At 51.3% G+C, this 22,442-nt stretch overlaps 1 protein-coding gene across 8 annotated transcripts in view; it reads right to left on the bottom strand.

Annotated features, from left to right (window-relative positions):
- Window positions 1-22,442, bottom strand: part of NPAS2 (neuronal PAS domain protein 2) — a 268,685-nt gene that overhangs the window by 10,115 nt on the left and 236,128 nt on the right. For all 8 annotated transcript variants that reach the window (XM_067007112.1, XM_067007111.1, XM_067007113.1 and 5 more), the window contains 8 exons: window positions 21,964-22,046; window positions 21,117-21,223; window positions 18,163-18,310; window positions 15,710-15,794; window positions 12,445-12,586; window positions 11,412-11,512; window positions 9,088-9,177; window positions 4,051-4,197 (listed from right to left, as the gene is read on the bottom strand). In XM_067007112.1, coding sequence (XP_066863213.1) covers window positions 4,051-4,197; window positions 9,088-9,177; window positions 11,412-11,512; window positions 12,445-12,586; window positions 15,710-15,794; window positions 18,163-18,310; window positions 21,117-21,223; window positions 21,964-22,046 — 903 coding nt within the window. The remainder of the gene's footprint in view (window positions 1-4,050; window positions 4,198-9,087; window positions 9,178-11,411; window positions 11,513-12,444; window positions 12,587-15,709; window positions 15,795-18,162; window positions 18,311-21,116; window positions 21,224-21,963; window positions 22,047-22,442) is intronic.

The raw sequence follows: 22,442 nt of genomic DNA on the forward strand, positions 1-22,442 counted from the left end.
TCTGGAGCTTTAACCCCGATTCCTGTACTCGGTCTAGCATAACCTCATACCCAGTATGGAACTGACATGCCAACATTTCCCGAGTGACAGAGTGGTTTTGGAAAAACAGATGTGAAATCACGCCAGGCAGTTAGTTCAAGCATCCGCTCCGTAGCGGGTGTCAAGTCATCTCCCAGAGACCTGAGTGAGGTTCCCATCTAGCGCCCTTCCTGCCACATCACCAGGTCTCCCTCCCTTCCTTCATACCCCACCCCCACCAGAAAAGCCTGCAGTTTTGAATGAGGGCTCTTTGTCACTTTAGAAGTGAAGAAGAATATTCTGGGTCTCCATCCTCTCAGATCCAACACCCAAACCTTTAGGATTAGTGCCTTATGCAATCTCAGCGACCTGGCTTGTTTATAGCACACAGGGTAATTTTTTTTTTTTTTTTTTTTTTTTGCGGTATGTGGGCCTCTCACTGTTGTGGCCTCTCCCGTTGCGGAGCACAGGCTCCGGACGCACAGGCTCAGCGGCCATGGCTCACGGGCTTAGTTGCTCCGCGGCATGTGGGATCTTCCCGGACCAGGGCACGAACCCGTGTCTCCTGCATCGGCAGGCGGATTCTCAACCACTGCGCCACCAGGGAAGCCCGCACACAGGGTAATTTACACTTCAGCAAAAACCCAATATGCAAACTAAATAACTTGCATTTTTCTGGTGGGATACAATTTACCTTCTAATTAGAGTTCAAATAAATGCAACCTTTATGTATGACAGGCAGTATAATCTAGCTTAAATCGGACAGACTTTAGTTCAAATTGCAACCCCACTATGTACTAGTGGTATCACCTTGGGCAATTTTCAAAACTTTTCAAAGTCACTGTTAGTTTCCTCACTAATAAAACAGTGACATTAACAGTACGGACCTCATAAAAGATTAAATGGGATTTATGCTGAGGCATAGTACTAAGTGCTCAATAAATGTTAGACAATAACAATAATACTAAAATAAAAAAGGAGCTCCTTTGCCTCTCTGGGCATATAAAAACTATCTGAGGAATGAATAGAATAAATAAATGAATCAACAAATAAATCAACAAATGAATCAACAAATTAAGCTTTTGCTCAAAGAAGGGAAACTGTTTATGCTTGTGTTATGGCAGAGACTGCTTGGTCTGCTACTCTGTCCCACTGATGTATGCTCTCTGAAGGCAGAAACCCTGTCCTGTGTGTCTCTGTATCCCCACAGTACCTAATCAAGGGCCTGGTACATACTGGGTGTCTGCCAGATGGGTGGATGGATGGAGGGGTGGGTGGGTGTGGGGGTGCGTGGATGGATGGATGGATGGTGGATAGATGGATGGTGAGTGGATAGAGGGATGGAAGGAAAGGTGGAAGGATGGACGGGTGGAAGGATAGGTTAAAGAACCAATCAAAGACACCACTGTCACAGGTGTCTTTCTCGGTATTTCTTTCAACCGCCAGTAGAGGGCGAGAATGCTCTCTCAAAAATAAATTAAGAAGCGGCCTCCCACGGACGCCAAGGGGTGACAACTTTTCAACAGAACAGCTCTCTGTGTAGCGCCCTTCATGACCCCATCTAGGTGCAAACACAACACCCTGAGACCCTCTCCCTCATAACCCGATCTTTTTTGGAAAAAAAAAAAAAATCATACTTAGCAAGCATCTCAGGCACACCTAGTATAGCCTCCATGAAAGCTCCGAGCCAACGGACTAGGTAGGAAAGTCCGCTGAACTTGGGATAAAGGACTTGGGCGGGGGGGGGGGGGGGGGGGGGAAGGGCGAGGGGGATCGCTACTGGGTACACATTCCTGCCTCTGCTTTAGCGACAATAAAGGATAATTTATAGCTTAAGAAGATGACTTCTTAACTAGGCTCTGGGGTCAGTTTTATAGAAAGCACGAGAAAAACAGTTCCCGAATTCAAGTGGAAAAAGTCATTAGAGGAAAAAAATACTTCTCATTTTCCAGAACAAACCAATCCTACGCTCACATATGGTTTGTCATTGTTCTTATATGCTTAGCTTTACAAATACTTATTATTACAGGACATTTCAGAAGTACAGAAAATAGATATTGTATAATGAAGTCCCATATGTATCGTCACTAGGCTTCAGCAATTATCAACGTTTTGCTCTTAGTTAATCTATCCCCCCACTTTTCTTGGGGGGAGGAGTGGAGTAATTTTTACTTGCTTATCCTTTATGCTTGACTCACGTGTTTGTGTTTTTAAACGTCACATTTTGGCTAAACATTTCAGAACGTATTTCTTTAAGTCCTTAGACTTGCAAAAATACATGAAGAAAGACTCCTTGAGGAATCATTCTCTGGTTTGACTCTCTGTGGATTTCCAAGTTCATTGGAAAATTCCACCGCAAAGATAAGGTCACAGGGAAGGAACCACGAGAGGTACACGCAGGAGGCTTGGTTCCCACGTCATCCCTTAACAAAGCTCAGGTGCTAGACGTTGGGGGTCACCAAAATGCACTGTCAGGAGGAAGAAAAGCAATAACCCTTCATGTCAAGGAGTGAAAGAGATAGCCTTGTGTCCCGGTTATTTAATAAGAGTTCAGCTTTAAAGTTGAAAATAGAAAAGTCCAGGCTGTGAGGCGGCTGTTTACCCGCCTACCTTGCTTTTAGCAGCTTCTAGCTCAGGGCCCCCTCCCTGTTAATGTAAAAATTCCATTCAAGTAATTGGAGTCACGAGTTCTAGCCATCGGACACTGGATCAGTGAGAAAATAAGACTGCTGGGAATGAATACATAACAAGGGACTGACACCTTGATGACTCCATGCGTTTTCACCTAAATGCTGCAGTCTTGCCCCTAGGTAGTTTGGGGGTGTCGCAGAGGAGGTGGGCGGGGTGAAGCAGGGCTGTGGGCGGGGCTTGGCGCCCAGGGCTCTGTGCAGGTGCACCTGACTGGGCTCCCCTGCCTTGGGGAGGGGAGGGTCCCCACTGGACAGAGAAGGCTGCTTGGGGTCCCTGAGCTTCTGGAGAGCCCGCTGGGAGCACCTACGGGGGCCAGGGAGGCAGGATGGCCGGCTGTAGGCGGCACCTCTACACTATCCTGCGTTCATCTCCACTCAGGGCTGTGCCCGTCGGGGTGTTACTGTGTCCACACGAGGGGCTGTGTGGATGCTGGGACAGGGGGCAGCAGGGCCAGTGCTCCAGCCGTTTCCCCCAAGGGTGACTTCTTCTTCCTTCTGTCTCCCCAAGTGGCTGCCAATGCTTACCTCTCTCAGGGCAGACTCCAAGGTTGGCTACATTTACAACCAAGGGCATGCACTTGGGAAGAAAAATAGTCCTGGACTAATTTAAGTGAAAATAATTTATCCTTGAAAGAGATCCAACGCATAAAGTTTTTCCTCCAGAAAGAATCTGTCGAAAGCCTTCAAAGACGTGACATCTGGGGTGGGGTGGGGTGGGGTCACAGTTAAAAGTAGCTGCTGTCAGAGCACGCGGAATGGTGCCCCAATCGCTATGCCGCAGTGCGGTGGCCCGGGGGTGCCAGGGTGCTGACCTCCAGCTCCCACCTCCTCGGCCGCCCCCCGCAGGGTGCAGGGTGCACAGCACAGATCATTTCCCATATCTCCCTGCATTCATGCTTTGGATGAGAGGAAAGAGCAGACCTGCTTCCATCTCTCTGTCAGCAGCCTGCGCTGGGGGCTCAGAAAGTAGTTACACGTGTGCTGGGAGTTTAAATCCCCACAGGAGGGAGGCCGGAGTCAGGGCAGGGCGACCAACCACCAAACACGTGAAAGAAAGTGCATGTGATGCAGGAAACATGTGCCCAACAGAGTGAGGCGTGAGTGAAGAGGATGTCGTGTGCATTTCAGGTTTGGCCTGGAGCTGGGGATGAAGGAGGTAGGATTCGTTCCTCGCCCTTCATTGGTGGAGGTTTCGATCTGTTTAGGAGGCAGGGCTCCGTAAGGCAGCACAGAGGACTTTGGAGGAAGTCCCGCCTGCCCCTGCAAGGGTGGATAAGGACACATCACAGAGCATCGGGGAGGACAGGGCTCAGCGCACCACCGGCCCAGGAAGGGGCATCACCTGGACGTTGGAGTCCTGGACCAGGCAGAGCTGCTCCTGGATCTTGTGGAGCTCCTCCTGCTGCCACCGGATGTTGGCTTGCAGGACCCTCGTCCTCTGCTCCAGCTGGTCTTTGATGGTCTGGAACATGCTGAGCTGTGCTGAAAACTTGAAGGCGGGGTCAAAACACAGAACCCGATGAAAGAGTTATTTCAGCCTTGCAGACAGATGTTGCTGCTGTGAGCGGCCCTGCACACTTTCGCTTCTGGCCCTTTACCCACCCTTTGCAGCATCCCCGACCCACTGCTGCAGTGAGTGACCCACTGTTGAGGAGCTCTCCAGGGAGCAGGGGTTCTGGCTCAGGGCTGGGTGGCCCAGGGCCCCCTGCCCACCCCCGCCAACCCCCCGTGAGCTTGTCTTAGGCCCACGGGAACCTGCAGGTCTCATTTATTGCGCTGGAGTCTGGGAGGGCCACAGAACCGGGACACGATTTTGTAAGCAGTGCCGTGCTCACAAACTCATATTCTAAATTCGGTTAGACGGACAAATGGTTTTGGAGAGGAATGTCAAAAGCAGGGCATGAGAATCTGCAACATCGTGATGGACTTGGAGGGCATGATGCTAAGAGAAATACGTCAGAGAAAGACAAATACTGTATGAGATCATTTATAGGTGGAATCTAAAAAATAAAACAGACTAGTGATTACAACAAAAAGGCAACAGACTCACAGATATAGTGGCTAATTTAGTGGTTAAAACTAGTGGTTAATTTAACAGCGGGGAGAGGGAAGGGGGAGGGGCGAGATAGGGGGAGGGGATTCAGTGGTATAATCATAGTATAAAATAAATAAGCTACAACGATATATTGTACAGCAAAGGCAATATAGCCAATATTTTATAATAACTATGAACAGAGTATAACCTTTAAAAATTGTGAATCACCGTGTTGTATACCTGTAGCTTATACAATATTGTTCAGCAACTATATCTCAAAAAAAAAAAAAGCAAGGCATCAGAGAGCCCCCTTCTCTTTTTTCTCTCATCTAGGGCATGACGATTTGCATGGGGCAGCTTCACATGCAATTTGGGATCCTATCGTTATCCTAAAACTGATCCTAGAGAGCAGGGCTCTTCTGGAACAATTCACAAACAAGCTTGGATCGTTTTTTTTTTTTTTGGCTGCACCATGCGCCATGCGGGACTCTGGTTCCCTGACCGGGGGTTGAACCTGTGCCCCCCTGCAGTGGAAGCACGGAGTCCCAACCACTGGATGGCCAGGGAATTCCCAAGCTTGGATCTCATGGTACTCTAAACCCTCCTAGGGCCATGGAAGCCTCATCACCCTCCCTCACTCCCTCAGGCTCACTTGCAGGCTGTCCCTGCACTTCTTGGAAATCTGCGTAAAAAAGAGCTAAGGAGACAAACAGTCCAATCGCCTTATGTGCACCCCGGGGGGTACCGCTGGTGGAGGTGGCCTTGCAGGAGCACTGACGTCTGCTGTGTGCAAGAGCCCAAGCGTCCCCTTCCTCCTGCCTTGTGACTCCTTCCTGGGACAGAGGCTGGCTTTAGGAAGATTTCCCAGCTGATCTCTGCCCTGTGTCACCTGTCTACCTTGACACAAGGTTCTTTCCTTGCAGGAAATGTGGAGGGGAGGGGGGAGGTCATGAGATGGGAGGTGAAGCTGACACTCCGTGGGCTGCCCGCCCTGCTCTGGGCAATTTGGGGCTGTCGGTGACTCCTGCTTATTGAGGAAAGTGAGTTTGCTGGGCTGGGGCTTCTGTTCTTTATTTTGTCCCCTGCCACCCCCCACCTATTTTTTTTTTTTTTTCTTTTTACAGTGACGTAATCTGCATTCCCTCAATCTCTATCTCCGACAACCTCCTGAGTCGTTTCTAGCCCGTTGTCTTTTGCAAACACCTCCAGAGATTGTCTCTTTTCTTTTGCCCTTTGCCCTCCCATCCATGGAAGCGCAGGGAGCCTGGGAGAGGTTAGAATACAGGCAGGATAAACCGGAGGATGGAATCACACCGACTGCAGTTTTGTAGCAGCAGAATAATAAGAAAAAGAACCAGGAAGAATACTAGTGGCAGGTGCCACCACTTGTGGAGACCTACCCTTGCCAAGTCAGCAAAGCGGGACCCCGTACCTCCTTGCAACACGCCCACGCCACGCAGAGAGGTTGCGACTGGCTCCAGGTCCACAGCAAGGTGGGGGGCGGCCCCAGTGTGAACCCAGAGTCTCAGGAGGTGGGAGAGGCCAAGACACTTTGCCAATGACACCTCCCCACCCCCCAATCAGAGCGGCTTTGACCTCAGACTTCACTGAAAAATCCTGCTGCTAAACATGGGCTTAAAAATACCTATACCAGGGCTTCCCTGGTGGCGCAGCGGTTGAGAGTCCGCCTGCCGATGCAGGAGACACGGGTTCGTGCCCCGGTCCGGGAAGATCCCACATGCCGCGGAGCGGCTGGGCCCGTGAGCCATGGCCGCTAGGCCTGCGCATCCGGAGCCTGTGCTCTGCAGTGGGAGAGGCCACAACAGTGAGAGGCCCGCATAACGCAAAAAAAAAAAAAAAAAGACCTATACCAGACTGTATCCCAAAAGTCTCGATCAGAATCTCACTCATCAAAGTACCAGCTGGGATTTTGAAAGAGAATTCGATTGAGAAAGAAAAGCTGTATCAGGTATTCAATTAAAATAACAAAAGACAAAAGCATCTGTGCTGGGTTCTACCAAGTCTGGAGACAGTTCAGGCTATGACATCCACATCCAGGGGCAGATGCACTGGGCTGTCCCTTGGCTCCCAAGGGAACCAGTGAGGGGGCCGGTGGTCGGCAAGGCGCCCGCAGCGAGCTTCACGAGTGTTAGTTCCTCTATTTATTTATTCTTATTTTCCCAAGGCCTTCCAGGACACCCAAGCATGAGTCTCTTGTTATATTCTTGATTGTGACCTTTCTGATAAAGAGATCTCCCCTAACTTAGAGACACGTTAGCAACACACTATGAAGCAAAACCATCACTTAGCCAGATAACCATTGCCCAGATTTTGGATTTTTTCTTTTCCCCTTTCCCTTGATAGGGTACCACAGTGATAACATCAGTGAGGGGAAAGAGAGAAAATTGTAGAATCTCATTATTTCACGTGAGTGGGTATGAGAACCATCTGATTTGAAAGGCCAGCATTACACAAGAACGTCTTAAAGAAGACGGTTACTGTTCATTGCAGCACTATATACAATAGCCAGGACATGGAAGCAACCTTAATGCCCATCGACAGAGGAATGGATAAAGAAGGTGCGGTACATATATACAATGGAATATTACTCAGCCATAAAAAGGAACGAAACTGAGTTATTTGTAGTGAGGTGGATGGACCTAGAGACTGTCATACAGAGTGAAGTAAGTCAGAAAGAGAAAAACAAATATCATATTACTAATGCATATATGTGGAATCTAAAAATTGGTACAGATGATCTTACTTGCAAAGCAGAAATACAGACACAGACACAGAGCACAAACGTGTGGATACCAAGGGGGAAGGGGGGTGGGGGATGAATTGGGAGATGGGGATTGACATATATACACATATATTGGTACTATGTATAAAATAGAGTACGAATGAGCACCTGCCGTACAGCACAGGGAACTCTACTCAATGCTCTGCGGTGACTTAAATGGGAAGGAAATCCAAAAAAAGAGGGGATCTGTGTATACGTAGAGCTGATTCACTTTGCTGTACAGCAGAAACTAACACAACATTGTAAAGCAACTGGACTCCGATAAAAAAAATATGGTTCTTATTAAGTATAATCTGCCTAAGAGACTAAGAACTGTAACTTAATTAAAATGAAGATCAATATATAAAAAACTAGAATTCCAAAGGGGCCTTTATCACACCATGACTTATTACAGTGCAAGACCCACAAGATGAAGGAATTCTCATTTCACGGGCCTTTGGACTGAAGGAGTTACTCATTTCATACCCAATGTGCCTTGGAAATTTGAAGAGAAAAAGAATTCTTCTTTTTCTTTTTTTTCCTAACGGGGATGAATATAGATCATTTGCATTAGTCAACTCCGGCTGGGGAGGCTTCATATCCTTACCTAAGCCTAACTCTGGCAAGAAGCACGTGCTAGCAGCATGTGTCTTTCTTATTCCAGGAAAACATGTGAGGCCACTGTTAGTGGGAAGGATGTATGTTCTGAAAGAGTTTTCACCAATGGCGACGGACTTGCACCAAGACAGACGTCCACACTTTGGCAAGTGTGTGGCCAGGGACACATCTTGGTGAACTGCCCCCCTGGGACCCCCCCCCCCCGCTGCGGCCAGAAAGGGGGCAAAGCTCAGTATCTCATAAAGGAATGGAAATCAGAGGTCTGGCCTGTCAGCTCAACTGCCCTTGGACTTCGGTAGACAGAATATTTTCTTACTGGTTCTATAAAAACACACGTCCTGCCGTGGCGGTTTCTCTGTTTATATGCCCATCTCGCCCTTGAACTCCAAGCCCAAAAGCGAGGGCTGCGCCACAAGCATCCTCACATCCTTCACACTCACTTCCTGACTGACCCAAACAGTAACTCGCTGAATGTTGTTGCAACATAGAAGGAATTACTCAGCCAAGCCCTGATCCTTTATTTTTAAAATGTGGTATTTATAATACTGGACTCAGAGCTTTTAAACCCTTGCAAAGCCTTCCTGTAACATTTGGCTTCCTTCAGACCTTTTCTAAAATATCGTGACCAATTAGGAGTCATGAAAAATGAGAGGAACACGGAAAAGTGGCGGAGAGATGAAGAAAGATTGTTAAAAGGATTGAGAAACAGACGCCAGACAAGAGCAGTGGGAGAGGATGGACGGAGGTGAGGACGGGGGAGGGGCAACGTCCACAGCTCCACACGCCCCACCTGCACCCGCGTGGGGAGAAACAGTCCCGTCTGGGGGCCTTGGTGTGGAGCCTGTAGGTCGGCACCAGGGCACCCACACCCTCCAGAGGACCCCCGCATCCTGTCTCGGGGAAGTGCTGCCCCGGGTTTCCCTTGCCCTGAGTCCCAGACTCACCTGTGTCACGGGGGCAGGTGGGCTTTGCAAGATGGTCTGAGGCAGGAGCTGCTGTGTGATGTCACAGGACGCCGGGGCGGGCAGGGGAGCCTGGGGGAAGGAAAGGGGCCTTGCTGTCAAATGCAGCTTCTGGGCCGCTACAGAAAGGACCGGGTGCTGCCTCTCAGCCAGCTGGGTCCTCTGGCCTCAAGGAGGCCCTTCTGCTCTCGAGTGGATGGCTTACTTCTGGAAGGCATACTTTCCCCAGGAAAGGTGGGGCCACAGGTTGCTGCCCTTGCAGGGCACGGAGTCACACGGTTGGTGAAGGGTGGGGGGCACGGGGGGCGCTCGGGCCCGATGCCTTCCGTCACGGTGTGCTCTGCAGAGCCGCTGCCACCGGCCGGGGCTGGGCATCTCCACCCCACCCTGCCTCGCCTCCTGTTCTAGGTTCCGTTCTTGGTGGATCTGGTTGCTCTTTTCCCAGATCAATACTTCTTCCAGCACGAAGAATGGGAACGCATAACCCACGTCTGCTCTGCGTGGCCTTCCTGCTCAACGCTAATGCAGACGGACAGGCCCCCGCACGTCTCTACCCGCTGACCCACCCAGGCAGTGAATGTGGCCGCAGTTTCGCCAGACTCTGCCTGCAATCTGGTGGAGAGAGTGCTGCAAGGTCAGCTGAGTCCGAGCCTCTGTGCCCTGATCACACAGGGGGTCAGGGGAGCAGGCGTGGGGCGGGACAATGTGGAGAAACAAGAAAGGCAGCCCTCAGCTTCACCAGGCTCTTGAGAGTTTTAAAAAGAAAAGTGAAAAGCTTCTTCTGAAGTTATCCCAAAGCTGCCCCAGGCCCTGGGGACTACAAAAAGCAGCCCCACTGGAAAGCTGTCCCCAGAACAACATCAGGAGCAGAGACAGCAGGAGACCTGCTTTTTTTCTTTTTTTTTTTTTTTGCGGTAGGCGGGCCTCTCACTGTTGTGGCCTCTCCCGCTGCGGAGCACAGGCTCCGGACGCGCAGGCGCAGCGGCCACGGCTCACGGGCCCAGCCGCTCCGCGGCACGTGGGATCCTCCCGGACCAGGGCTCGAACCCGCGTCCCCTGCATCGGCAGGCGGACTCTCAACCGCTGCGCCACCAGGGAAGCCCCGACATTGTGGGACTTTTAAGGCAAGGTCACAGAAAGCCACGCAGTTCTGCCTGGCTCTCATGCAAGTCCCTCTCCAGATATTTCCTCTTGGAACCCAGGAGCATGCCGGGAGGATGGCATGGAGAGGTCCACGCAAGTCAACAGAGGATGCTCTGAGCTGAGCCCATCAGCCGGGGGTGCAGACACACTGGGGATGTGGACCTCCCAGCCCTGATCAGGGAGGCTTCTGACACCAGGCAGCAAAGAGGAGTCACTCCCACTGTGCCTTTTCTGAATTCTTGACCCAGAATCCATGAACATGGAAAATCACTGTTGCTTGCTTTCTTTTTTTTCCTGTTTTTAAAATGTATTTATTTTATTTTTGGCTGCACTGGGTTTTCGTTGCTGTGCACGGGCTTTCTCTAGTTGTGGCGAGCGGGGGCTACTCTTCATTGTGGTGCGCGGGCTTCTCATTGCAGTGGCTTCTCTTGTTGCGGAGCACGGGCTCTAGGCACACAGGTTCCAGTAGTTGCAGCACGCGGGCTCGGTAGTTGTGGCGCACGGACTTAGTTGCTCCACGTCATGTGGGACCTTCCCGGACCGGGGCTCGAACCCGTGTCCCCCGCATTGGCAGGCGGACTCTTAACCACTGCGTCACCAGGGAAGCCCCATGACTGTTGCTTTATGCCGCTGAGTTTGGTGTGGTTTGTTCCATGGCGATGGATAACGGGAGCGTGGTAGGTACATCACTGACTTTGCATCCAGCCAGCGTGCTTTCTAGGAGGCCACACGTTCCCTGATGTTCTGGAGAGACCTGGCATATATGAGGGACACTGCCTGATATATGCAGGGGGACCTTCTTGTTGACCTCAAGCTTCTCAGACATTTGCACTGGAGTGAAATGGGATCTAAAATAGGAGGGTCCTAATCACGTACCCCCAGAGGCTCTGGGGGTGTAACCCCAAATTTGAAGTTTTGACCTTTATCTTTAAAACTCTTTTGGATTTTGAATTCTACGGATATACATCCATGTTAATTTTGGAATGAAAATATTTCACACTTGTTGCCAATCAAACACCTTAGCTTCCCACCCCCACCTGCCACCAGCAATCTCTAAGCACGGCTGGTTCTCTGCGAAGATGCAGCATGCAGTCCTGTGGCCCTGCAGGCCCCTGCGACGCCGTAGCACAGGCTGGGTGAGAAGTTTGGGGTCACTCACTTACCGGCATCGTGGCTGCCTGGCTGAGCCCTAGCGCGGGGAGCTCTTGGGCCGATCTTGGCAAAGCCGTGGTGCCGGCCTCTGCCCTCAGCTTGCCTGGAGTAGCTGCAAGAAACACATCACCTTTCAGACTTGCACACACTTTACAGCTTTCTTATCCAAAGAGGGGAGCAGTGACCACGGTGTGCACGAAACACGGGCCTGGCTGGAATCTGAAAAAGGAAGCCCAGCGGAAGTGCTGGTGGTTTTGAGAACCACGGAGGCTCTGCCCGCGTGCAGCATCACCTGGGGGCAGGTGGATGACAGCCGAGCATCCACGAGCTTTATGTCCGCCACATGGTTCAGCCAGCTGCCTGATCACATACCTCACCGGGTCTGCACGTCGCCGGCTTTATGTCGGCAGCGTGCGTGCCAGTGGAGGGACCGGAGCGTGGAGCCGGGGCGGGGGGGGTGAGGAGGCCCGTGGAGCCGGGGCGAGGAGGCCCGTGGAGCCGGGGAGGGGGGCGAGGAGGCCCGTGGAGCCGGGGCGAGGAGGGGCGAGGAGGCCCGTGGAGCCGGGGCGGGGGGCGAGGAGGCCCATGGAGCCGGGGCGGGGGGCGAGGAGGCCCGTGGAGCCGGGGCGGGGGGGGGCGAGGAGGCCCGTGGAGCCGGGGCGGGGGGGGGCGAGGAGGCCCGTGGAGCCGGGGCGGGGGGGGGGGGCGAGGAGGCCCGTGGAGCCAGGGCGGGGGGGGCGAGGAGACCCGTGGAGCCGGGGCGAGGAGGGGCGAGGAGGCCCGTGGAGCCGGGGAGGGGGGCGAGGAGACCCGTGGAACCGGGGAGGGGGGCGAGGAGACCCGTGGAGCCGGGGCGGGGAGAGGAGGAGACCAGCGGGATGGAAGGGAAGGCATGGGAACCGAATGGCAACTTCTGCTTCAGACCGCGGACTGCCCTGCTTCTCCTCAAGCTCGGGGGCCCCTCGTGGGACTCTCTGTATACCCCCCCACACACACCCCAGCCCAACAGGCGCCCACCCCTTCCCTCCGCGGTGTCACACTCACAGGTGGGTTCGGACACGGCCGTGCGCGAGGACTTGTGGGAGCTTCTTGAGGACGCCGAGGGTGAGTGGCTGGTGTTAAGGCCCGAGGTGCCCACGTCGAGTACACTGAAGTGCTGCTGAGCTTCCAGGCTGGAGCCCTTGTGCTGAAACACACAGACACACACACGTACGCACACGCACACAGAGCTCCACCTGTCAGCATCGAGATCATGGCAACGAACTAGGTGACTTCAGTTGTGTTCTAAATATTTAGGAAACTTTGAAGGGTATTGACAGAAATACTGTAACTATTTGGAGATAATTCCAAACACGTTCGTGTGGACTATTTATACAAAGACGTAATCCACCATCTTTGGGAGGCTGGTAGCCTGTACGCGGTGTTTATTATACTTTCTCGCCTTGTAGTCTGATAGTTTAGATTTTCATAAGGGATTCGGCATTTTGCTTTTTCCTTAAAATTGTCACCTCATGCCCAGAATCTCGGCTTTCCCAGAAGCAGGTGGAGAGGCCGGTTCTGGAAATAAGGTTGCTGGTGGTGCTGGATTATTCATACTCCCGTGAATCAAACGCCTTTGAACTCTTCCGGACACTATCTCCTCACTGCTCTTCCTCTGCAACCTCAGGGCCCCCGAGGGGAGAACAGGCAAAGGGCCAACGGTCTCCAGTTCTTGACCCCTGGATTCCAGCTGATGCTGGGCCCCCAGAATGCCTCTGCCTTGAGCACAGAATGGTGAGAAAGCAGCGGTGACTTTCCAACCCTGAGGAACCATCTTTCCATCCTGCATTGGTGTGGGTGTCACAAGCCTAAGAAAACAGGGATTACAATGATTTTTAAACTAAAGAAGAAAACATAATGCTTACTCTCCTGGGCTAGGCTTCTACCTCGTCTCAGAAGGGTGGTGAGATTCCTGGGCTGCTTGACGTCTCCTGGTCTCAGTTCCTAAATCTCTGTGTGTGACTCCACATGGCTGTTCTGTATTTTGAGTCGTGGCTCCAGTGAGGGTGGACACCGCGTGTGCCCGAGTACGGCTGAAACGATTGCTACGAGGCCTACGGGCCCTCTGTGCAAAACAGAAACGCGTGACGTGCCCGGGTTTGCTGTGCTAAATATCCGTTTTGAGGTCCTGCCGCTTGGTCAGTGTCTCCCCCAGATCACACCCCTGAGAGTGGGGTCCCTGGCCCATGGCTGCGGGCGAATTGCATGCTCCTGGTCAGCGGAGAAGTAAGTACAGGAAGTGAGAGTAGGAGCTGAGAAACTTTTACAGCCATTTGACGTAGCCACACATCCCAGCCAAGCAGGGGGATCTGCATTTTTAAAAAGCGTCCATCAGTGACAGGTTTGAGATTAAAAAACCAAATGGTCCATTACCGCTGAGAGTTTGAAAAGCATGGTCCTGGAGCTTTTCCTTTCAAAGGGGCTTCTTAATCTGGCAGCCTGAGATTGTATTTGTGTGCTTATACATAAGTGCAGGTCGATGAGAAGTTCTGTTGGGCTCTAATATTCCCAAAGGATCGGAAACCTCAATGATCAGCTTCCGACTGGATGATATACACTCTGCCCGATCTTCAGCTGTGGCGTACGGTGTGTCTAACACCTGCCTATTAACAGCTTAATTCCACCCTTGGACGTGATACATGATGCATTAGTGGACACAGCTGGGCGATAAACACATCCATAAACGATGACAGGGGTGTTGCATCAGCGTGCTGCCCATGAATCACTGCACAACGCGTCACCACGTAGCCTGCCAGCAGGGGAGGCTCAGCAAAGAGGCAACCGCTGTCTGGGTTTTAAAGGGGATTTCTCCCTCTTCCTAACTGAGTTCTCAGTGGATCAGAGATGCTTCTGTTGGACCACTGCTGCTGCGTCAGTTTCTGGCCAGAGACTCTGGATTCTAGGTCACGGGCAGGCTGGAACTTGAACCCTATCTCATCAGCTCTACGAGGCCCTTTCCCTCTCACATTTTGACATATCTGAAATTGGGATGTGTCCTTCAACTAATGATAAGAAATCCTGACTTCACAGATTGGCAGCATTTTCTCTTTCTCAGTGGAGATAAAATAATGGTAGACCTTACAATTAATTGATGGCTTCTTAGCTTTGATGAAATACAACACTCCCTTTCTTGCTTTCTCTCTTTTTCTCCCAGCATTTGTGTTTGCTTGAAGAATGACCTTTGAGAAACAGAGCTCTCGTCTACTTGCAAGTTCCCTTCCAGTTGTCTGACACGCCAGGGGCAGAGACGGGGGGCAGCCCAGGCAGAGGGGTCCAGAGAGTTCAGGCTGGGCGAGGAAGGAGGTCTGGGCTTCGGGAAGAGAAATGCCTCCCCACACCTCTCGGAGCTCCCTGATGCAAATCTGCCTCCAACAAGGCTGTCAACTCAGAGCCCCAGACACAGCAATGGAAAGTACACCCTGCTACTGAAGCCACAGAGGGTGTGAGAGGGGCGGCGTGCGTGTGGGACGCTCTTTTGTAGGCAGAGTATCAGCCTTAGGCTAAGGGGAGGGCAGGGCACTCAGACTATTCCCTGCCTCGATGGGGCGACGGAGTAACCCCGAACTCTTCATCTGTGGGACAGACACAAAATGGAGGTACTACAGGCAGACCTTGTTTCATCACATGTCACCTTATCACACTTCGCAGGGAGTGTGATTTGGTACAAATGGAAGGTTTGTGGCAACCCTGCCTTGTCAGATGATGCTTAGCATGTTTTTTTTAGCAATGGAGTATTTTTAAATTAAGGTATGTACAATTTTAAAAAACCTAGTACTATTGCACACTAAATAGGATACAGTATAAACAGATCTTTTACATGCACTGGGAAACCAAAAACAATTTGTGTGACTAGCTTTTATCGCGACATTTGCTTTATTGCGGTGGACTGGAACCCACAGTATCTCTGAGGTGTGTCTGCACGGCCGTTCTCGTAAGGCTGCAAAGTGCCAAACCCTGCTCCGAGTCCAGAGGCTGTTTCTTGCACAGCTCTGTGAGTTCCTAGCCTCGGTGGCTCTGGGTACGTTAGCTACATCCTCTGTGTGCTGCTGTCTCACCTGAAGAAGGACGGTGACAGTGCCCGCCTCCCAGGAACCTCACAAGGGGGAGACAGGCAAATACCCCAAAGTTACATTGAATAGTACTGGGAACGTGGCAAGAGCTCAATAAATACGACCTGCCATTTTCAGTATGACTGCTTGTATGATCACAACTCATGGAAGATTCTACTTAGCCAGACTTTGCCTTTATCCCCTGCCGGGCATCGGAATACCTTCAGTGCCGAAGGGTGGACGGTCTCCAGAAGCGGGTCCTCCAGGGCCAGCTCTTGCCTTCTTTCCACCCGGACCTCCGCGTAACTGCTCAGGAAATCAAGAGAGCACAGCTGGAGGGGGGACGTTCCAGGACGACACCAGCAAAGAGGGCTAGTGTGACAGGTCCAGGTTCCCCGGTGATGGCCCTCCCAGAACAGCCACCGGCAAGGAGCTTAGCCCTGTTACTTGTTTGAGGATGGAGTTTCTTCCTGGGCCTCAATTCCACTGCAGTCACTTCCACTGTGACATTCAGAATTATCTTCCTTTCCAGGATGCTTTTATTTCCTTCTCCTTTACTGATCTCTACCCACCCTCACCCCCAAACCCCCAAACATAATTGTCTTTAGAAACCTATTTTCCTCTATAGAATGAGCCCCAGCCTTCAAATAATTAGAAGACTTTCTTAAGACCTACTCTGTTTGGACTATGCATAGGAGGAAGTGACACATAACTTTTTTTTTTTTTTAGTAATTACAGACTACGAAACGGTCGGAAGCTTTCTTTCCACCAAACCTAGAACTAACCAGACCCAGACTGTCGATGAGTCTATGGACCCACTCTTTGAATAGCGTGGGTAAATCAGTTCACCGTGGTGATGGCTGAGTGACTCAGCTGTGGCTTTTGCCTCATGTGGAGACGCAGGCTGGGCGAGGGGTCTTGGGCCTATAGAAGGCTTGTGACCTCGTTTACTCACTAGGTCACTCCCTACTTTCTCTGAAAATCTGGGATCTGGGAGGTAGGAGATGGAGAGGAAGAACAGGGTCAAGGGCAGGTCTGAGGAGAAAGGTGCTGATGATGTCCAGCCTTCCCTGGGCGCAAAGGGACCCTCTGGCAAGGGCCCAGGCAGAGACGGGGGGCCTGGCCATGGAACCAGAAACCACTGGCTGCTGACGTGCCCAGGGTAGGCTGGGAAGCCAGGATCAGGTCCCTGAGAGTGGGCCCCGCAGCGTGACGATCGTGGTCACTGGCCAAGAAATACCTGTGTTTCTTATCTCTCCTCTTTCCCCACTTACTAAAGAAGAGGGATTTACATGTGTGTGTGTGTGTGCGCGCGCGTGCGCACGTGTGCACGTGTGAGTGCGTGTGTGTGTATAGTATCTATCCATCATCTATCTACCTACCTATCCATCCATCATCTATCTATCCATGTATCTATTATCTACCTAACTATCCATCTATTATCTATCCATCTATCTATCCATCCATCATCTATTATCTATCTATCCATGTATCTATTATCTATCTACCTGTCTATCCATTATCTATCCATCCATCCACCCATCATCTATTATCTATCCATGTATCTATTATCTATCTATTATCTACCTATCTATCCATCTATTATCTATCCATCTATCTAACCATCCATCCATCATCTATTATCTATCCATCTATTATCTATGTATCTATCCATCCATCCATCATCTATCCATCCATTATCTATCCATCCATCATCTATCTATCCATAGATTATCTACCTATCCATATATTATCTATCCATCATCTATTTATTATCTATCCATCCATCCATCTCTCCACCTACCTACCTACCATTATCTGCTATCAACCATCCACCTCTTATGTACGTGTATATAATGCAGTAGGTATGTATCTAACTGTTATCATCTCTCTGTTATCTATCATCTATCTGTTATGCACACATACAAAATGCAGTCCTTCTAATCTTTCTTTCTTTGCTCTCCTCCAATGCTCTCCTCTAGACCAGTTTAAAACCGATCTACGTTCTTAAAATTTTTGTAGTTGGGAAACCCCCAAATAGCCCCTCTCCTTTACCTCTGGGAGGGACTGTGACCCGCACGGCAGCGTCCAGGGAAGGCCGGTGTGCTGCCTCCCTTGGAAGCGCCGCCCACCCACGCTGGGCTGGGACCGCCCCCGAGGCCACGGGACCGCCCCCGAGGCCACCCGCAGCCTGGCTCTTGTACCAACCCTGCCTCGGTTGCCAGCAGGGTTTTTTTTTTTTAAGTGTTCAAAAGAAAAGGGACTATGTCTCTGAGTTATTTAGAGGCAAAATTTTAATCTTCTTCTCCAAACAGCAACAAGGGAAGGCTGGGGGCCGGATGGAGATGAGGGGAAAATATGTAAGTAGGTCACCGAAGCAGTAACTTACTGAGGCACATGCCGGCCGCCTGGAAGAGCTCAACGAGGCTTTCAGAGGGGCCTGACGGGGCGCTGGGAGGAAGTCTCAGCCCTGGGAGAACAGGGCTGGGTGTGGAGCCGGAAGGGATCTGAGCTCTGCGCATTATCCTGTTCGCTGCAGAGCACAGCCCAGGCCCCGCCGAAGGATTCAAGCCCGTGGCTCGCTCCTCAGAAACGGGGTCCCCTGAGGATGATGGGGCCCCGACGGAGCTGCCGCGGACCTGGCCCGCCCTCCCAGCCCCCCGCCCGCCCGCACCTGACCACGGAGTGCGTGCACACGATGAACTCGGGCTTGGAGTTCCACTGGTGGTAGGTGATGTAGTAGTGAGTCTGCAGCCAAATCCACTGCTGGCCTTTCGTCAGAAACCGGTAGCAACACGACTTCCCTTTGCCAAACTGCATCACTGTGAACGGAAGATGGAGCCTGCACGTCACCAACGTTAAGACGAAACGGATCCCTTTGCCCCAGAGTTACCGCTAAAAACACCAGCTTTCAAAACGACAGCGCCACACGTTGCTCACTTCCCCAGTTGTGATGGATTTCAAGTCATTACCAAGGTCACGGTAAATGGTAACGAATTCTGAAACAGCGGAGGAACGCTTCGCCTGCTTTCCCCAACGCTCAAAGGCTTAAGAGAGCCTTAAATCAGGGCAGATTCTCCAACTGGAATTGCATTCAAGAGAGGCCCTGGCTTTCCTGGGGCTCATCCTCCTGCTACAGGTGGAGCCCCAGGAGCCCAGCGTGGGAAAGGCAGTCCAGACGCCGGGAGAACTAGACTGAAAATAGACGTGCCAGCCAGCAGCCTCTGGACCGATCCCGTGGCTGCCCGTCTGCTGTGTGCCCTCCTTCTACGCGGTTCTAAATAGAGAATCGGCCACAGGTGCCTTCCACCACGGCTCCCCCGTGCAGGGCGGCGTGGAGCCCCTTCGGTTAAGTCTCCTCGGGCTTCCCTGGGGGCGCCCAGCACGCACACACGGACGCTGCCGGTTTAAGCCTGGGCAGGTCACAAAGCTGGGCCGTGGGTCCCAGGAAGAGGAGCAGTTGGGCTTTATTTTTATTTGTTTATTTGGTTGCACCAGATCTCAGTGGCGGCAGGGGGGCTCCTTAGTTGTGGCATGGGAACTCTTAGTTGCAGCACGCACGAGGGATCTAGTTCCCTGACCAGGGGTCGAACCCGGGTCCCCTGCATTGGGAGCGCGGAGTCTTCTCCGCTGCGCCACCAGGGGAGTCCCAGCAGTTGGGTATGTGTGTGTGTATATATATATATTTTAACATCTTTATTGGAGTATAATTGCTTTACAATGGTGTTTAGTTTCTGCTGTATAACAAAGTGACTCAGCTATGTGTATACATACATCCCCATATCCCCTCCCTCTTGCGTCTCCCTCCCACCCTCCCTATCCCAGCCCTCTAGGTGGTCGCAAAGCACCGAGCTGATTGCCTCAGTGCCCGGAATTTAGCTCCTATTTATGCAAACGGTCAAGAGAAAGCCTAACTAGGAGACTCAAGCGACAAAAGGAGGCACTGAATCTACCAATAAAATAATATTTGCAGTAAATTCTTTGAGCCTGACACATGATTAAACGAAGATTGTACCAAGACGTTGCTAAGGGGACAGTTGGGAGACTCAGGTAGACAACAAAGTTACTCACACGAAGATCCAACTGGATCATTAAACTCAAGATGCCTTCCGTCTCTCCTCAACACAATAGGAAGGACTTTTTCGACTACCTAAAATATATCCCAGCGTGCTCAGAAAACAGTTTCCTGATATTTTACAGGAATCATACTGTTTACTGTCTTCCACGGTGCCTAGAAAAACCTCTTCAATGGATAGTTTGTCCTCGTCAAAACCCTTTGTTCTGTTTCTCTAGGAGACTGATATCTTGAGGTCATTTTAAAAGGCCTGATCGTCGTAATTAAGAAAGTGTTCTAAAGCTTAAAAAAAAAAAAAAAAAAAAAAAGGAGGGAACTTCAAAAGGCAGGGCGGGTAAGGGTAGGGGCCCGGCAAACTGAGAGTGTCTTGCCCAGTCCTTCAGACGCTGAAGGTGGCTCTACACCCAGGCTGGCCTTTCTCCCTTGGAAGAGTCAGAAGCGGCCCAGGCTGCAAGCAGCCGTGCTTCTCACATTTCGCGGGCCCGCGGAGCGCTAGCGGACCCTGTTGAAATGAGTGCTCTGATCCCACAGGCCTGGCGGCGGGGAACCTCAGGGTCTACACGTCTAACCAACTCCTTTTGGCACCCACGCTCTGCCGGAGGACCACCTTGGAGAAGCAAGGGGTTAACGTTTTAAAGGTGAGGCTTAACACCTAAGAGCGGCTCCTGATGGAACTCACGCCTGTTCTCGTGTCAACGAGATTACGGCGGGTCCGAGAGACGGGCATCTGGCAAAATGCAGTGTTGGTGGTCAAGCCGTGTAGCAGGAGCCGTAGGTCAGTATTACTACAAACGTTCCTACTCAAAGGTAGAACGTGGCACCAAAACCGTGGCTTTAGATGGTGAATTCTTGACCCCTCTTGCTAAGTGAGAACCCAGATACGCTTGTGGTCTCCCCTCCGTCCCACCGTGAGCCTCGCCCCCCCATCCCGTCGCCAGTGTGTTCCCCTGGTCTGTGGCAGATTGCCTTCCCTGACCCCGTCCCCCAGCGGGGCGAGGCACCCGCCTCTGAGCCCCTCGATACCCTGCGCACAGCCCCTTCCAGACACCAACATCCCATCAAGTCACTGTGCTTTTCCATCAAACCTTGCTCCTGCAGGGCAGGAAGGAGGTTCTGGTCATCTTTCTGTTGTGGGCCTCGCTCAGTATCTGACCTGTTGCCTGTGACCCACACATGTCTGCTGACTGAAGAAGAGCGCAGTGAATTCGGTATTTTGTCTTTGCAACGTATTGCATAACACGTAGGAAAAAAAACACAGAGCAGCGTCACCTTAGTTTCTTAAGATCAAATAGCTTGCATATCTCAGGGGTGCTGGCGGGGGGGGGCTGGAGGTGGGAGCAGACAGACCAAAGTCAATTCCGGGGGAAAGCGAAACATGGGGGAAGCCAGATAGGGACCTCCACCTACTCGTAGATCATCTCAGGGAAGGCAAAGTTCTCCACCTCAGAAGAAACCAAGTAATAAGCTGACTTCCAAAGCCTAGGAGTCCTGCTGTCAGGGCTCCGGGGAGAGAGTGGGGGGCCCTTTGGCTGGGGCTGGAGCGAGGTACTCACGGTGTTGGTGGCACCTGGCCAGGAGCTCCAGATCATCCACGTGGTAGTAATCGTAGCCCGAGGTTCCCAGAACTTCAAAAGGCAGGTATCCTATGATGGGAGGAGCTCTGCCGAGCACAGGGGGGTCATTCATCAGAGAGGCAGTACCGCAGGGCTTGCCGTCGGGGCAGTTTGCATGTGTAATGATCAACCCGGGGGCCTCATTTCTCGAGAATAAGAGCAGGAAAATAATTTTGCAATGGTCAACACCGGAGACGCTGTGTTTTCCAAAGCGCTCAAATTGTTTTTGGCATTGAGATACTCAGCTCCCTTGGCCTGACCTGGCCCCGATAATCATAAATGTTGCCACTACTGAATAATTAAAAACAGCTATAGATTGGGTCAGCCCAACCCCAAAGTGTAATACAAAAAATCAAAGGGTGGGAAGGGGAGATTTCTTGTTCTTAAACTGTGAAAAATGTCACGGAAGAAAGTCAGAAGATTGGGTTAAAGGGACAGAAGGGTGGTGAAAGAAATAAGATGAGAGTTTCCCTCATATCTGGTCCCGCCTGATGGGAGCTGGAGAGGGTCCTGAGTCGGGTGGCGGGTGAGGGTATCCCGAAGACGTCCCGGGCTCTGATGCTTGGGTCTCCTGAGATGCTCTGACCCACACCCAGGACATATCCTCAGAGGGGGCAAATGCAGTGGAGGGAAACCTCCTGGCCCGGGCTGGGAAGCGCCTTCCCCACTGCCAGAGAGCCCTTCTTGCAGAGACCAGGCCTGACTTTCCTGCCCCAAGGAGAGCCTGGCTCATGGAAACAAGCACTTGAAAAGCACCCAACCCAAATATGTTTTTCTTTTCACAAACCTGTGATCCAGAAATAAAAATTTCCATTCCAAGCTATGTCTTGAAGTGAATTCCTCTAAAGGTTTGTCAACGATGCACATTTCCTGTATTAAAGAGGGAGAAAGATATTACTTGGGGTGCCAGATGCTCACCCCCAGTTCGTTCAAGAATGCATGGTCAGCAACAGAAGTTAAAATCGTTTAGAGCAAGTCTCCAAGTTGTGTTGGACTGCAACTCCGCATCTGTAGCTAATTTTGGTATTAGATGAGGCTAAATTCATTTCACAAGCTGGGGAAAAATACCTAAGAGCCAAAATGTCACACCACTCCCTTCCTATTATCTAGACGTGTGGTAACTATGTGGGAAATGGCTTTTCATCTGAATTTGAATTACTAATTTAACTCAACATTCACGCAATGTTGAATTTGCAACGTTGAATTCATGATGTTAAATTCTGATGTGAAAGCAATCACAGATAAGAGAGCACAGGCCAGCCCTCA

This window comes from Kogia breviceps, chromosome 11 (assembly GCF_026419965.1).
Source record: "Kogia breviceps isolate mKogBre1 chromosome 11, mKogBre1 haplotype 1, whole genome shotgun sequence".
Classification (NCBI taxonomy): Eukaryota; Metazoa; Chordata; class Mammalia; order Artiodactyla; family Physeteridae; genus Kogia; species Kogia breviceps.